This window comes from Temnothorax curvispinosus, unplaced genomic scaffold, assembly GCF_003070985.1.
Source record: "Temnothorax curvispinosus isolate PA1 unplaced genomic scaffold, ASM307098v1 QBEX01006321.1, whole genome shotgun sequence".
NCBI lineage: Eukaryota > Metazoa > Arthropoda > Insecta > Hymenoptera > Formicidae > Temnothorax > Temnothorax curvispinosus.
Window position 1 is genome coordinate 210,217 of NW_020216101.1, and position 13,856 is coordinate 224,072.

At 42.1% G+C, this 13,856-nt stretch overlaps 1 protein-coding gene across 11 annotated transcripts in view; it reads left to right on the forward strand.

Moving 5' to 3' along the window:
- LOC112455674 (E3 ubiquitin-protein ligase MYCBP2) overlaps positions 1-13,343 on the forward strand; it is a 174,240-nt gene extending 160,897 nt beyond the window's left edge. The window contains exons 17-41 of one of the 11 annotated variants that reach the window (XM_025017739.1): positions 2,062-2,284; positions 2,378-2,740; positions 2,884-3,090; positions 3,342-3,547; positions 3,610-3,760; positions 3,834-4,188; positions 4,263-4,443; positions 4,734-4,924; positions 5,088-5,114; positions 5,308-5,373; positions 5,736-5,825; positions 6,195-6,424; positions 6,569-8,113; positions 8,187-8,358; positions 8,449-8,834; positions 8,928-9,057; positions 9,123-9,529; positions 9,608-9,722; positions 9,883-10,073; positions 10,147-10,572; positions 10,653-11,024; positions 11,086-11,310; positions 11,381-12,153; positions 12,235-12,602; positions 12,681-13,343. In XM_025017739.1, coding sequence (XP_024873507.1) covers positions 2,062-2,284; positions 2,378-2,740; positions 2,884-3,090; positions 3,342-3,547; positions 3,610-3,760; positions 3,834-4,188; positions 4,263-4,443; positions 4,734-4,924; positions 5,088-5,114; positions 5,308-5,373; positions 5,736-5,825; positions 6,195-6,424; positions 6,569-8,113; positions 8,187-8,358; positions 8,449-8,834; positions 8,928-9,057; positions 9,123-9,529; positions 9,608-9,722; positions 9,883-10,073; positions 10,147-10,572; positions 10,653-11,024; positions 11,086-11,310; positions 11,381-12,153; positions 12,235-12,602; positions 12,681-12,796 — 7,516 coding nt within the window. In that variant the 3' untranslated portion in view covers positions 12,797-13,343. The remainder of the gene's footprint in view (positions 1-2,061; positions 2,285-2,377; positions 2,741-2,883; positions 3,091-3,341; positions 3,548-3,609; positions 3,761-3,833; positions 4,189-4,262; positions 4,444-4,733; positions 4,925-5,087; positions 5,115-5,307; positions 5,374-5,735; positions 5,826-6,194; positions 6,425-6,568; positions 8,114-8,186; positions 8,359-8,448; positions 8,835-8,927; positions 9,058-9,122; positions 9,530-9,607; positions 9,723-9,882; positions 10,074-10,146; positions 10,573-10,652; positions 11,025-11,085; positions 11,311-11,380; positions 12,154-12,234; positions 12,603-12,680) is intronic. The other 10 variants (XM_025017740.1, XM_025017742.1, XM_025017744.1 and 7 more) reach the window with 10 other exon arrangements.
- Positions 13,344-13,856: the final 513 nt, after the last annotated feature.

Sequence of the window (13,856 nt, forward strand, 5' to 3'; positions counted from 1 at the left end):
AATATCGCGCGGATTTTTGTGCGGGCGTTCGTGATTTTTCCGCGATCCCGTTAAGCCCCGCGCCGGTAATCTCCGCGATTACGCTTTTCTTGTCGAGAGCGAGGGAAGATACGTTGCAGGCGACAAAAAGCGGGCGCGAGCCATCGTCGCCGGAAATACGCGACGCGGGGGAAGAAGGTATACCCGTAAAAACGGAGACAGCCTGGTCCGGAGGACGGCTGTCCGTCGCCCTCGTCGCTCTTCGTGGCAGCAGATAGCGTTTCCCTAAAACGCCCTGCTACCGTCGTAGCTTTTCGGTTTATGAGCGGAAACCCGACCATTTAATTTCCCATGAGAAATTGCGCGTGTTTCCTCCGGGCCCCGCGTACACGTCCGACGTCGTCCATTCATTCATAACGCGCTACTCCTCCAGGCCGGGAGGAACGCGGCGACGCGGCAGCGGCGGCGACGTCGTCCGCGAAGTGCCCATTTCCGAAATGGTCACGTACCGGCTGTACGTCACGTGGATACCGATCTTTAAAGCCGCACGCTCCCGATCTCCTCCCGGTCCTCGGGGCTGCGATCTCTCGCGCATTATGTCGGCTCGTCCTCCTCTGGGCGTCTATTATCTTTGGCGTGCCGCTCGTTCATCTTTTTCATCGTGACTATGATCGATGGCGAAAGCGCCCTGCTTCCGCGACGTTTATATCTGACTGCGTGAAAATTACATTCGTTATATGGTTTGATACCGCAAACCACCCGAAGTCCTGAGGTCGTCGTCGTGACTCGGGGTATTATCGGAGTTTAACGCCTTCTGACTCTGGGGGTGAGGTCTGTTGGAACGGTCCCAAAATTGATCATACAAATCAGTTTAAATGAAATAAAACAACCTCGAATGTAGTTCAAGAAGGGCAACATAAACATGAATCTCATACTCTTCTCCATTTTATTTACCTCGACGAAAGTTCTTTAAGAACTCCAGGAATCATTTCAATCGCGCAGTGATGATTCGTCGTACGTTCAGATTTCTTTTCATAAAAAATAATACAGGTCTGAAAGGAGTTACACATGCTCGTCATACCGGAGTTTAATTAAGTTTTTGCTTATTGCGTTCGACGCATCGTAGATTCATCAACGGCGGAGAAGTCGTCATAGAAAATGTCGAGGTTTCCCGTTCGCCGTTAATTTTAATTAGACCCTTATTTTTCACGCGGCGATACCGTAATGACTGAACTCTCGCGAGACCTTTCGCGCGCGTGATTTTCCCAGAATACCGGTTCTCGCGACGCGGTAAAAACACGGGGTCGACTCCGCTGTACATAGGTAGCGAGGCGCGGATCACGTCGACGTGGACTCGTGGAGAGGAGAACGGCGTGATTGCGCCTTATTAGGGATGAGCCCGACGAGTCCGAACGATGGGGAAGCGACGATTGTCTGACTGACGGAGGAGCATCGTCCTCTATTCCGCGATCCACCCGGACGGGATCCGCGATATGAGGCACCGACCAATTAGGGGCATCGCGATTCTCAAACTCGTTTTAACGAACCGTACTCGCTGCCGTCCCTTGCATTCGTGATGGGTTCAGACCGAGATTTCGTAATAAAGATGAATCCTCGCGAACTCTCGTGATGTTTTATATTCCGATACATTTCATTACGATGGTCTGAAATTCCCGACGTTGTAGTCTATTTTATCCTTCTAATGTGACTAACGAAAGACTAAGTTTTAGCAGAAATTCTCTACTCACTATTCTTGTACGTAATTTTATGTCATACTGCTTAACCAAAATACACGATTAAGTTGACGTGCAACTTGTACATTTCGTATATTCAGAATAAAAGACTTTTGTATTGTTATATATACTTATAGATTTTATATTGAGCGACCGAAGTTCATAAATGTGTACGTGCATGATAAATTGCGAGTTGCAATACGAAAAGAAGGACATAATTAATTAGAGTTAAACACAGTTGTGGCTGTATATATAGATCTAGCGATATAAAAAATTAATTTTTATGAGAGCGAGAGAAAGGGGACGTCTTTTCAATCTTTCTAAAATTCCGCACCCGTGCTATTTTCAGTTGTCACTCGAACGAACGTCTATTCCTGCGCGATTTTGTCTCCTGCTCGGCCGGCACCAGCGGCGGCAGACTCGCGCGATGGCTGCAACCGGACAGCTTCGTGGATCCCACTCAATGCGAGGCGTTATATTCACGAGAAGAAATGAGATGCGGATGGCCAGCCATCGTCACCGTACTCACGAGAGATCAATACGGCGAAGTGGTGCACGTGCCCGGATTGAAGGTATTTCTCCTTCTCGGATATCGCGATGCGAAGCACGCGGCATCGGGTGAAGTTCTAAGATATATGTCGAGAACGCAAATCATCTCTTTACAGATCGAAGTCAAAGCGGTGCCGATCGACAAGACGGATATCACGGACTCCGACCAGAGTAGAAAGATCCGTCGTGTCTCCCAACCGGATCCCATGACATTTGGCGGTCACCCGCAACCATCCTTGGACGTTCCGTACGAGGTGACCATCAACAACAAAATGTGCTTCTACGCCATTACCATCATGAAGGCCTATCAGAATTACTCGTTCGAGGAACTGAGATTCATGTCACCCGCCGTGAAGAGGTCGAGCGAGAGTATGCTGGTCAGGCCTAACGGCGATGGAAGTTACAGCGCTACGTGGACCCCATCCTCCGTCGGATGGTACTCGCTGATGATTACGGTGGATGGTTACAACATGGAGGATGTGCGTAGTAGATCATTTATCTCTCGAGAATACTCGTTAGGGCTAGACGGAATTTAATTCTAATTTCTGCTTTTGTAGTCGGAAATAAGCTTTTGAAATTAAAATAGGCTTTAGGTAGACTAATCCAATTCCGCTTTATTTAGAATTACAAAGTCGAGGTGAAGGAACCTCCGCAAGGCATGCAACCACCCACTCAGAACATTGTTAAAAAGCCTCAGCTTCAGCCGAGCAGACTCAGAAAATTCGTGGCGAAGAACAGCGCCGGCTTGAGAATACGAGCCCATCCGTCGCTGCAAAGCGAACAGATCGGATTCGTCTCGGTTAACGGCACTATAGCTTTCGTTGATGAGGTAATACCATTAACAAGCTTTAATTACTGACGCTTTAATATTGAATTTATTTTAAAGCTTGCTCTAAAGACAAACAAATAAAACATTTTCGTTAAAATCGAAGATATTGGGAAGCAAAATCGGAAAAAATATTTTATATAACCTTATATCTTGTACAATTTCTTTTTAAATTATTCCTCTACACATTTTTAAGACGAATTAAATGTTCAAGTGTTTAAAATAATAAATTCTTTCTGCTTTCGTCTGGCTAGATTCATAATGACGATGGTGTCTGGTTGCGATTAAACGCAGAGACGATCAAGGAATACTGTAATAGTAGTCATCTTGAGGCCTGGTGCTTACAATACAATCAACATTTAGGAAAAACTCTGCTTCTCCCTGTGGAGGAACCAAAATCCATTTTGGATCAAGTCATCAAGGAGACTATTTTGCGGAAACGTCCTGACACTAGCGATGAGTACGTAAGAAATGTCTCATTTGTCATCCATTTTCGACCATTTCCTAATTTAATGCTTGCAGTAAGAGAAAAACGGTGACTTTCGACGCCGGAAGAAGTATGATAGTCGTGAAATGTGGGGCTTCCGGACACAACATTAGAAGCAAACCGAGCTTGAAAGGCGCGCCGATCGGAATGTTAGCGCTTGGAAATACCGTGACAGTTCAAGAATATGTAAGTTGATCTATTACTATTAAGTACCCGCATCTCTCCTTTTATATGGCACTTCGTGATTCATCTCTTACAGTGCGTAAATCACGAAGGAACTTGGGTGCGCATCGATGATGATTCAGTGGCGAAATATTGCTTCGATAAGGGTCGAGGCGTAGAGGCATGGTCGCTTGCGATTAATAAACAGACCAGCGTAATTTATATGAAACTCGAGCAGGAGTTAGAAAACGATCCGATTGAGAAGAAGCCGATGATACCGGACCCGGCCCTATCACCAAGTAATAAAGGTTTCGATTTTTCCGTACCTTCCGTTAGTCATGAAGGCTTCAACTTTACCACGCAAAATTACACACCAGATACGGCGGAATCTATTGATGGTTGCAACACAAACCCATTTGTTTTTGGCTCGTACAATCAACATGACTCCCCAGGTATATCATCGTAAAAAGAAATCCAATTAAATAACTTGTTGCATTCAAACATTTGTTAAATGTATGTGTTTTAGGGAGCGAACGCTTCACACCAGAAAAAGCTGATGGCACGCCAAAGTTCCCGAAACCTCACTCCAAGGAAAGAGTAGCGAAGGAACGGGAAAGAGAAGGTGGCGGAGGAAAATTTAGCGCTCTTCAAAAATGGCTGAGAGGGGATGACAAATGTCATAGAGAGAAAAGAAGTTCTCCGGGCAGGTATTTATTCGCATGTGTATTCTTCTGAAAAGTTTTTAATATTTCAATCTTCAATGGAGTGCAATTTTTTTAAGTTAAAGGATTTATTTATGCAATTTTTTTTTTAATTTTAAAAATTTCTTTTGAGTTTCATACATGAACTTCGAGATTATCGATTTTTTCGTGCATAAAAGTTAAGTCATATTGCTTCATCTTATCGTAAATTGTGCAAATTCTTAAATTTTTTAAATTAAAAATTTCTTATTAATATACAAGTATCCATCTTAGCATGTATTATTAATGATTTTCAGAGATTTTTCTGAATTCATGGGCGTATCTGTGAAGGAGTTGGTAAAAGCGATGGGAGAGAGCCGCGCAAATGGCAATGGAGCGACACCGCCAGAAACTCCGCGGCGAATGTCAAGAAGTTCTTCGCCAAAGAATCCCCAAGGTGGGTCACCAAGATTTCACAGCCCTTCTTCCAGTCCAGTCCCAATACCCGGTACGTATGTGTTACTTGCATTGCGTTGAATACGTGTGATCATCATTTCTCTATCAAACTCTCTCTGATTTAATTCTATAACTCATTTCTAACATTATACGTCCGTGTGTGTACTTTTGTATAATTTTGCATTACAATCGCTTTGAAAATGAAATTATTTCAGAAGCTGTGAGAACGGATGCTGATACTTGTAAGATAATATTTTATGTATTCACGTATTTTTTCTCTATTGTGTATTAGAATAAAGACATAATATTTGATATAGTAATATTATAATAAAATAAACGATAGATAATAGAACAATTTTAGACAATTATATTAACTATGATATTGAATACGCTCTATATGGATTAGTTAAAACAAATTAGTCATGTTGATCTTAGCTGGGTCCAGTCGACAGCCAGCTGTTTCTGGCAATTGCCTCTTCCCTCCTGCTGTTAACGCACCAGGTACTCGCTGCTATCCTATTGAATTACCGTACTGGAGTTGTAAGATATCGAATAGTGCACAATTTCTGTATCTTCGGAGATTTCTTGTAATTATCACCATTTACTTTACATATAGGATTGATGGCACGATAGAATTCACTTCGTATTGATCAGTGAATATTACGATATCGTATTATGCATGCGCGATAACGTAGTTGTAATCGGAATGGCACGCGACATCGTTTCGTTCTTTGCACACGCATGATACGACTGATACGCACAAAGTAAACTCTTTATTGCGCAATCCGAGAATGTGATAAAGCTTTGCGATTAAGATATACTCGACACAACATAAATATACTACAATTAATCAAAATTATTAGGTGGGAGAAGCGCGATAGGAGGGGGAGAGAGTATGAGTAGCAGCCCTGTACTCTGCGGCTCCCCCCGAAGTGTCGGCCTCTCCCCGTTAGGTAAGATCACTAATACACGCTAATTCACCCTATCCCAGTTTACAATACATTGAGATTTATACTACAAACAGTTATAGTACAAGCTGTAAGATTCCATATTGCTATTATTTTTACACTTTAATACATATCAAGATACATATTACATATCCTTTGAAACTTTTAATTTTCAACACGTTCGCACGAAGAGTCTGCACGATTTAAACTCTTTGAATGAATTGTAATAAGCGAATGTTGTAAATGTCTTGCTCTGTCACTACCAGTAAGGTGAGAAACCGATATCCTTGCCATCTGAATTAAATATCCGAAATATGTATCTTCCGAAAATTGTGCAACTTGTGTTAATACATTATTGTTGTTTTTCTTTTAAAGTGTCAGGAGGGATGGTTGACAGCATAACGTCGCAACGTCGCGGCTCAACGCAAAGCGATACAAGTGCCTTGGTTAGCAGCCTGACGAGAGATCCATCACAGTCACCGAGCGGTATTAGCACTACTGCCAATACACGTGATCTATCACCGAGTCCAAGTTGCAGTTCTTTACATATGAGATCTGAGGGCAGCATAGCTAGTCCGCCCGACACTCCCAAGAAGGAATGTGCTGTAAGTAATGTAGCGTAAAAGCCTTCTTTCCGATAAGCTTAAACGCTTATCTTTCTCGATAGAAAAGACACGTGAGAAGACTTTCATATATAATAGCGTCTATAGAATTATATAAAGAATTGAGAAGTATATTGTTTCTTAAAGGATTCGCAAGAAAGTCCGCGCAAGGTATCTCAAGCGCAAACGCAGACAAGCCCCGAGAGCGCTACGACGGCTATGAAGGGTCATTTCAACATCGGTTCATCCGGAGTAAAGGACGAGCGACATTCGCCGAAAATGAACAGGAGAGATCACATGAAAGCCGTGAAAACGAGAGCAAAACGTGCCATGTCACCCGCCAACGCTCAACAGAGTCCTAGTCCTAATCGTACTCTAAATTTATGTAAAGACAAGGTGAAAGAAGCGATCAGTCCTTCCGTGGCGGAGTGCCTGAGAGCTGTTTTCGCTGCGTTTTTGTGGCACGAGGGAATTGTACACGATGCCATGGCTTGCGCTAGTTTCCTTAAGTTTCATCCTAGTTTACCGAAACAGGGTGCACTGGTCGTAACCAGGCAAACCATGGTGCAATCCAGCGATAAACAGCAACAGGAGCAAAAAGCACGTCAGAGACACTCCGTCGAGGTGACGAACGCCGGGAATTATTTGCACATTCAGCCCAGCACGTTGGAGACTCTCACGCGTTCAGCCGCAAATGCTAATGCCAATAGGAGTAGGAAAAAGCAGGAGATTACGATCAAAGAAGAAATTCAGGCGAGTACGGGCAAGCTTAGTTCCCTGCCTGAATTTCATACGGTCGCAGTACTACCACCCGCGTTAAAGAGCCTAGTTTTTCTATGGGAAGAACTCAGTACCAATTGCCTGCAAGCCATCGAACAACAATCAATTCTGCCCAGTCCCATATCGCAGATACAAACGATAAAGCTGGCGAAACGACCGATCCCGGAGAAACGTCCTAGAGAGGAGAAAGTGAAAGAACGTGAGAAGAAAGGCAGCCGGAAGAAGAAGGAATGGAAGCCTATCGGCAGAGCAAACGCGTCTGAGGTTTTAGCGGGAATTGAACGCGAGACTATCTGTGAACTTTGTGGCTTGATGTTCCCACATCCAGTCACTTATCATATGAAGATGATGCATCCAGGCTGCGGCTGGCACGCAGGCGGAAAAGGATACAACAGTGGCGGAAATTATTGCGTGGGGTGGGCAGGCAATTGCGGCGATGGCGGGGTCGGTGGTAGCTCGTGGTATCTAATCTGTGACACGTGTAGAGATAAATATCTGAAAGCTAGAAAGAGTAAGTTTGCGAAGAAATTTGTCAGCGGGATTTCCAAAAGAAAGAACGGCACGAGCAAAGTCTTATCTCCGATTAATAGTCCCGGCGGAAACGAAACTCACATAATTATGAAGAACAATGCGATGTTTCTGTTGGATCTGGCTAGCGCTTCTGGCTTTAATATCCCTAAACAACAGAGACGACCGTCACAGACTTTATCGTCCGTAGCTGAAAATTATAGTCCTCCCGAGGCAACAGGACCATTTCCGCCAACTGGACCATTTCAATGTTTGCAAGCCTTAGGTGTTCATCACTCGCAGAGTCACGACGAAAGGTATTACGAAGAAACTCTGAGACGTGAAAATGGACAACAAAATAATTATGAAGGAAACAGCGGCACGTTTAACAATACAAACGGCAGGGTAAAGAAATATTCTTCTTTTTTTCTAATTATAATAATCAGCATTGCTTTAATCATCATCGTCTTACTTGCAGCCATTATCAGAATACCCAACGAGTGATAGTGATAATGAAAGCGGCAAAAATCGTAGCACGTTTCATAGATCGGTATCTATGTCTACCGGTGCACCTTGGGCCAGAAATAGTAACGATGGTAGAGTCGTTATGATGAGGAAACGAAATAACAGCAGTAGCGAAATGAATAACGGTACGATTTTACTTTAAATGATAATTACAAATAAGCCGGAGATAATTTTTTCCTGAATAAATATTGATAATGTATTTTGTTACTTTTCAGAGGCGGGTTCTTCGCTTCTATGTTATCCATCCGCTGCACTGCAGAAACTAGTGCCATCAATGGATCAATCTGCTATAGTATCCACTAGTCAAACCGAAGTAGCGAGTAACGATCGGATAGAGATTCTCATGAGACCTGTAATGTTGTTCGTTCTTCAACAGCACAACTTGCAACATCTGCAGCTTGCGATGAAGCAAGCGTTGCGCCGTGCCGCCTGTCGAGTTTACGCGATGCAGGCGTTAAATTGGCTTTTGAGAAGCGTGACGCAACCAATTTGTTTGCACGACTTACTTTGGTGGTTCGTCTCGTCTCTTACACCGGTTGTTCCTTCTGACAGTACAGATGCGAACGATGATGATAACCGAACGGAGAAGAAGGAAGATCACGTAAGTGATATATTTTTAATAAGAATTTATTTGTTAATGTAAACGAATATAATATTTAATATTATAATATACTAATATACATATAATTTGTAGGATATGATTGGTGTCAGCGAGCATCCTCTAAGTGATTTAGTAATAGCCGGAGAGTCCGTACATCCGCTACCTATTGTGTTTCATACTTTACTGCAAACAATTGCGGATTTAATGCTATTACCACCACTTGGTAAGTTGCTTCAGCAAATTAAAAAAGATATTTAATAAATATACTATAATAATATTAATTTATAGGATCTCCGTTACAACAAGCTGCGATTCGATGTTGGGGTATTCGATTTACGCCAGCAGATCATATGTTTCTACATAGAAGTCACGTATTTAGCAACATCAGTAAAATTCTCTCACGATCCGAAGAAGAAGAAGATGTTACGATGAGTATGCACGAGAGCCATCAGTCGACAGTTTCACAACAGATAAGCAGCTGGGTAGAAGCTTTGAAAGACTTAACGTCCAGCGTTGAGATCAAAGCCTCTAGTAGACAAGCCATGATTGGTAGCCTAACAGACAATTCAACAGAAACATTTTGGGAATCTGGAGACGAAGATCGTAATAAAACTAAAGTGATTACAATTCTCTGTGGCGCTCACTCTTTACCCAGAATGTTGTATGTACACATCGATAATTGCCGCGATTTAACCGTAAGTCCTTTTTTTCCCCCATAAAACTGACGTGCTTTTGTCAAATAATATTTGTCTAATTTGAAATTTATTCACAAGCATAAAGTATCCAGCGTAACTTTCCTGTCTGGTGTCAACCCCGACGAGATGATAAAATTAAGATCTGTAGAGATCGAAAGTAGATCAGCTGGTTGGATTAATTGCCCCATCACTGGTAATATAAAAAAATTATAATTATTAATATAATAAGATGAACATTGTTCAAACATGAACATATTCAAAGAAAATGTATCTTTCAAGAATGATAATTCTGTCCCTCTATATGCAGTATGCAATAATATAATTTTCTTAGGATTGTAATATTTTTTTCACAGATCAACGCCATATAGTTGTGGGTATGGAACTAAAGGGCCCAGATAACTCTCTGAGAGTTCGTCAAATCAGAATGCTGGGCGAGATTGAAGGAGGATCTCTGAAAGTAGGAAAACAGCTAAGCGCACAGACTATTCAACAAAGAAATTGCGAGGCAGAAACTTTGAAGGTGTTTCGACTAATCACATCTCAGGTGAGTAGACATGATTTCTCGTAATTTACCTTTCATTGTAACATTTTCTGCAATGTCGCGTTGCGTATTACAGGTGTTTGGTAAACTTATACAAGGAGAAAAGCAACAACAGATGGAACCGACGGAAGGTGCTAATGAGGATTTGGAGGACAGTAACGATCTGCGGGAGCATATGGTTGGAATATTGTTCAGCAGAAGCAATTTAACACATTTGCAGAAACAAGTGTGTACTCATATCGTGCAAGCGATTAGAAAGGAGACTATACGCTTGAGAGAAGAATGGGAGACACTTTTGTGTTCGCCGACGCCCGCTAATAGCGTGTTGAGCGACAATAGTGATCTTCCAAAAGCGGCCGATACTTATTGCTTCGAAATGCTTTCTATGGTTCTTGCTCTAAGCGGTAGTTCTGTAGGACAATATTACTTATCGCATCAGACTGGGTTATTAAAAGATTTACTGAGCTTATTGCACACCGGATCGGCAAGGGTGCAACGTCAAGTATGTTTTATTAGCGTTGTAAAATTAAATGTGAGGTTTGAAATAATTTTCGCCACAATATATTGTTTTATATTTTTCAGGTAACATCTCTCTTACGACGAATATTGCCCGAAATTAAACCTGAAACACTAGCGAACGTTATAAACGTCGAACGACTGCCGCCTACTGATTTCAGCATCGTATCCGCAGCGAATAGCGGTTTTACTCATGCTTCGGAATTCGACGAACATTCCGCCGGGATTCTCGATGTATTTTTAAGCTGTATTGCGAAAGCATTAACTGTGCAAGTCAAAGTAAAAGGAAAGGAAAACAACGGAAAAGCGCTTCAAACTGTTTCGTTAGCTACCAGCATTCATCCGAAAAGTTATGTTGGAACGAGATGGTGGTTACGGGGCTGCATGACGCGTAAGCTGGCCGAAGTGATAATTCAACTTTTGAAGGACATGGCATCGGTGAGTATCACGATTGGTTCGTTTTGTAATACCTAAACTAATGTCTTCTTCTTTATATTAGGGTAAGTTATCGGACGAATGGGCATCTGTAACGAAAGCGGCTATAGCGGAAAATATCCTAAACTTAACTAGACTGGACGAGAAAAGTCGCGATCCTACTGAATGCCTTCGATCTCCGACGTTATGGTTAGCACTCGCTTCTCTGTGCGTTTTGAATTCGGAACACGTAGAAAGATTGTCGTCTGGTCAATGGAGCGGTTCTGAAGGACAGCCACTGCCACCTCGGGTAAAATTATCATTGCATTTTCACTACGTATACAGTGTAAGAGTAACTAACTTTGTTTTTTTTTTTATAGCCAACATGTAGTAATCACGATGATGACGAAACCACGGCCATTATTCAATGTAACGTCTGCGGTAATTTGTGCGCGGAATGCGATAGAATTCTACACCTTCACAGAAGAACGAGAACGCATCTCAGACAAGTGTGTAAGGAGGAAGAAGAAGCGATACGGGTGGATCTCCACGAAGGTTGTGGACGAACGAAGCTCTTCTGGATCTTGGCTTTGGCAGATAGCAGGACGCTGAAGGCACTGATAGAATTTCGCGACGGCGCGCCCAGGAAGCCGGTTGGCGCCACTACTGGTATTTGTCGATTTTGCGGTACCACGGGAAACACGGGGTTACTAGCAATAGGCAACATTTGCGCCGATCACGATTGCCAGGAACACGCGAAAAACGCGTGTAACATGGTCCACCCTTGCGGTCACATTTGTGGGGGTGTTAGAAATGAGAGAACTTGCCTGCCTTGTCTCCATCGTTGCTTACCAGGGACCGATTTGAAACAGGACGCCGATGACATGTGCATGATTTGCTTCACCGAGGCCCTGTCTTGCGCACCGGCGATTCAGTTGCAGTGCGGCCACGTGTTCCATCTGCATTGTTGCCGACACGTCCTGATGAAGCGTTGGGTGGGACCACGAATCACATTCGGCTTCTCTCTGTGTCCAATCTGCAAAATACCGATGGATCATCCGACATTGTCCGAACAATTGGCAACTGTGAAGGAGCTCTACGAAGACGTACGAAGGAAGGCGTTAATGCGCTTGGAATACGAAGGCTTGCACAAGTAATATCTTCTCATCAATACTTGACATCATAAGATCGACGTGATATATAAGTGTATTGAAATTATTTCGTTTTTCCTCAGGGCCGAAGGAGCTTTCGCACCTGGCGGTCGTTATCAAGACCCCGCTGCTTACGCGATGGAACGGTATGCGTATTACGTGTGCTACAAGTGTCAGAAGGCTTACTACGGTGGCGAGGCACGCTGCGACGCACAGTTAGGTGGAGAATCGTTCGACCCTGCCGAACTAGTATGCGGCGGTTGTAGCGACGTGGCAAGGGCACAGATGTGCCCGAAACACGGGGCAGACTTCCTCGAGTATAAATGCCGATATTGCTGTTCAGTGGCGGTATTCTTCTGCTTCGGAACCACGCACTTCTGCAAGCCCTGCCACGATGACTTTCAGCGTGTTACCACTATTCCGAAGAGTGAGCTGCCTATGTGTCCCGCTGGTACGTAAAATACGCTTTTCTGATTCTCATAACGATAATTATTTTCCAAACGTATAACACTGATTTTTTCTTTCCAAGGTCCCAAGGCTAAGCAACTGGAAGGGGACGAATGTCCACTGCATGTGAAACATCCACCGACTGGAGAAGAGTTCGCTCTAGGTTGCGGCATTTGCCGCAACGCGCACACGTTCTAAGCTTCCAGTGCTGTTTTGTGATTTTTCATAAAATTTGGAATTGACGCAAATTACAGTAGGATATTAGAATGAAACGCATCCCTTTAATACGGTGATAAGTCTACGACGCGAGAGGATATACCTGTTAAGTAATGAATAAGCCGTTTCTATCTCCGTAAATTTAGTAATTTAGCTATTGACGGTAGACAGAAATACGTGTAAGCTTGTGTATCAAACTTTCTTATGCGAATCAAGAAGCGAGTTTGGATTGTACGTCACATGCACGATATAATAGAGATATCCATATACAATTATGACTCTTAAGTATTTTACTTCGTAAAATAATGTTCTCTGTACTATTTATAAGAAATGATTGAATATTTAGTACCGATAAATGATACTCGGATGAGAATTATTGTATGTAAAGGAAATGTATATTTAAGAACTTATGCTACTCTAAATATCATTTAAATAATAGAAACGGGTGATGAGATGATAGATAAAATCAGGTTACATAATTTATATATACATATATATATTATTAACATATAATTGTATACATTATATATACAATATATATAATTATACATACATATATATATATATATATATATATATATATATATGTATATATGCATATATATATACAAATAATTATATATATAATTCTATATAATTATATACATATATATAAAATCCTTTATGTCTGGATGCATCTCGATAAAGCAGTTGACAAGTCACTCTAATAATTGCATTTCGCGATTTTCATTTGTTTTTATACTTTTTCAACAGTCGCGTGTATGTATATGTACACGCACTTAATATTATTCCTATTACTCGCTCGATGCTCATAATATTTCAAATACATTATTTCCGCAAATAACTGTGTTTAATGGTCGTGTATATGAATGTTGCGTGCGCACGTCGTTTGTTACTATTTACGCTCTAAGCTTAGAAGCTTGTAAGAATCAAATGACAATTGCGAGTGTCATTTTGCCGATACGTTCCGAGATTTATACTATTTATTTATTATTATCGTACACAGAACTTGGAAACCTCGCTATATTTTGCGTTTCACCAA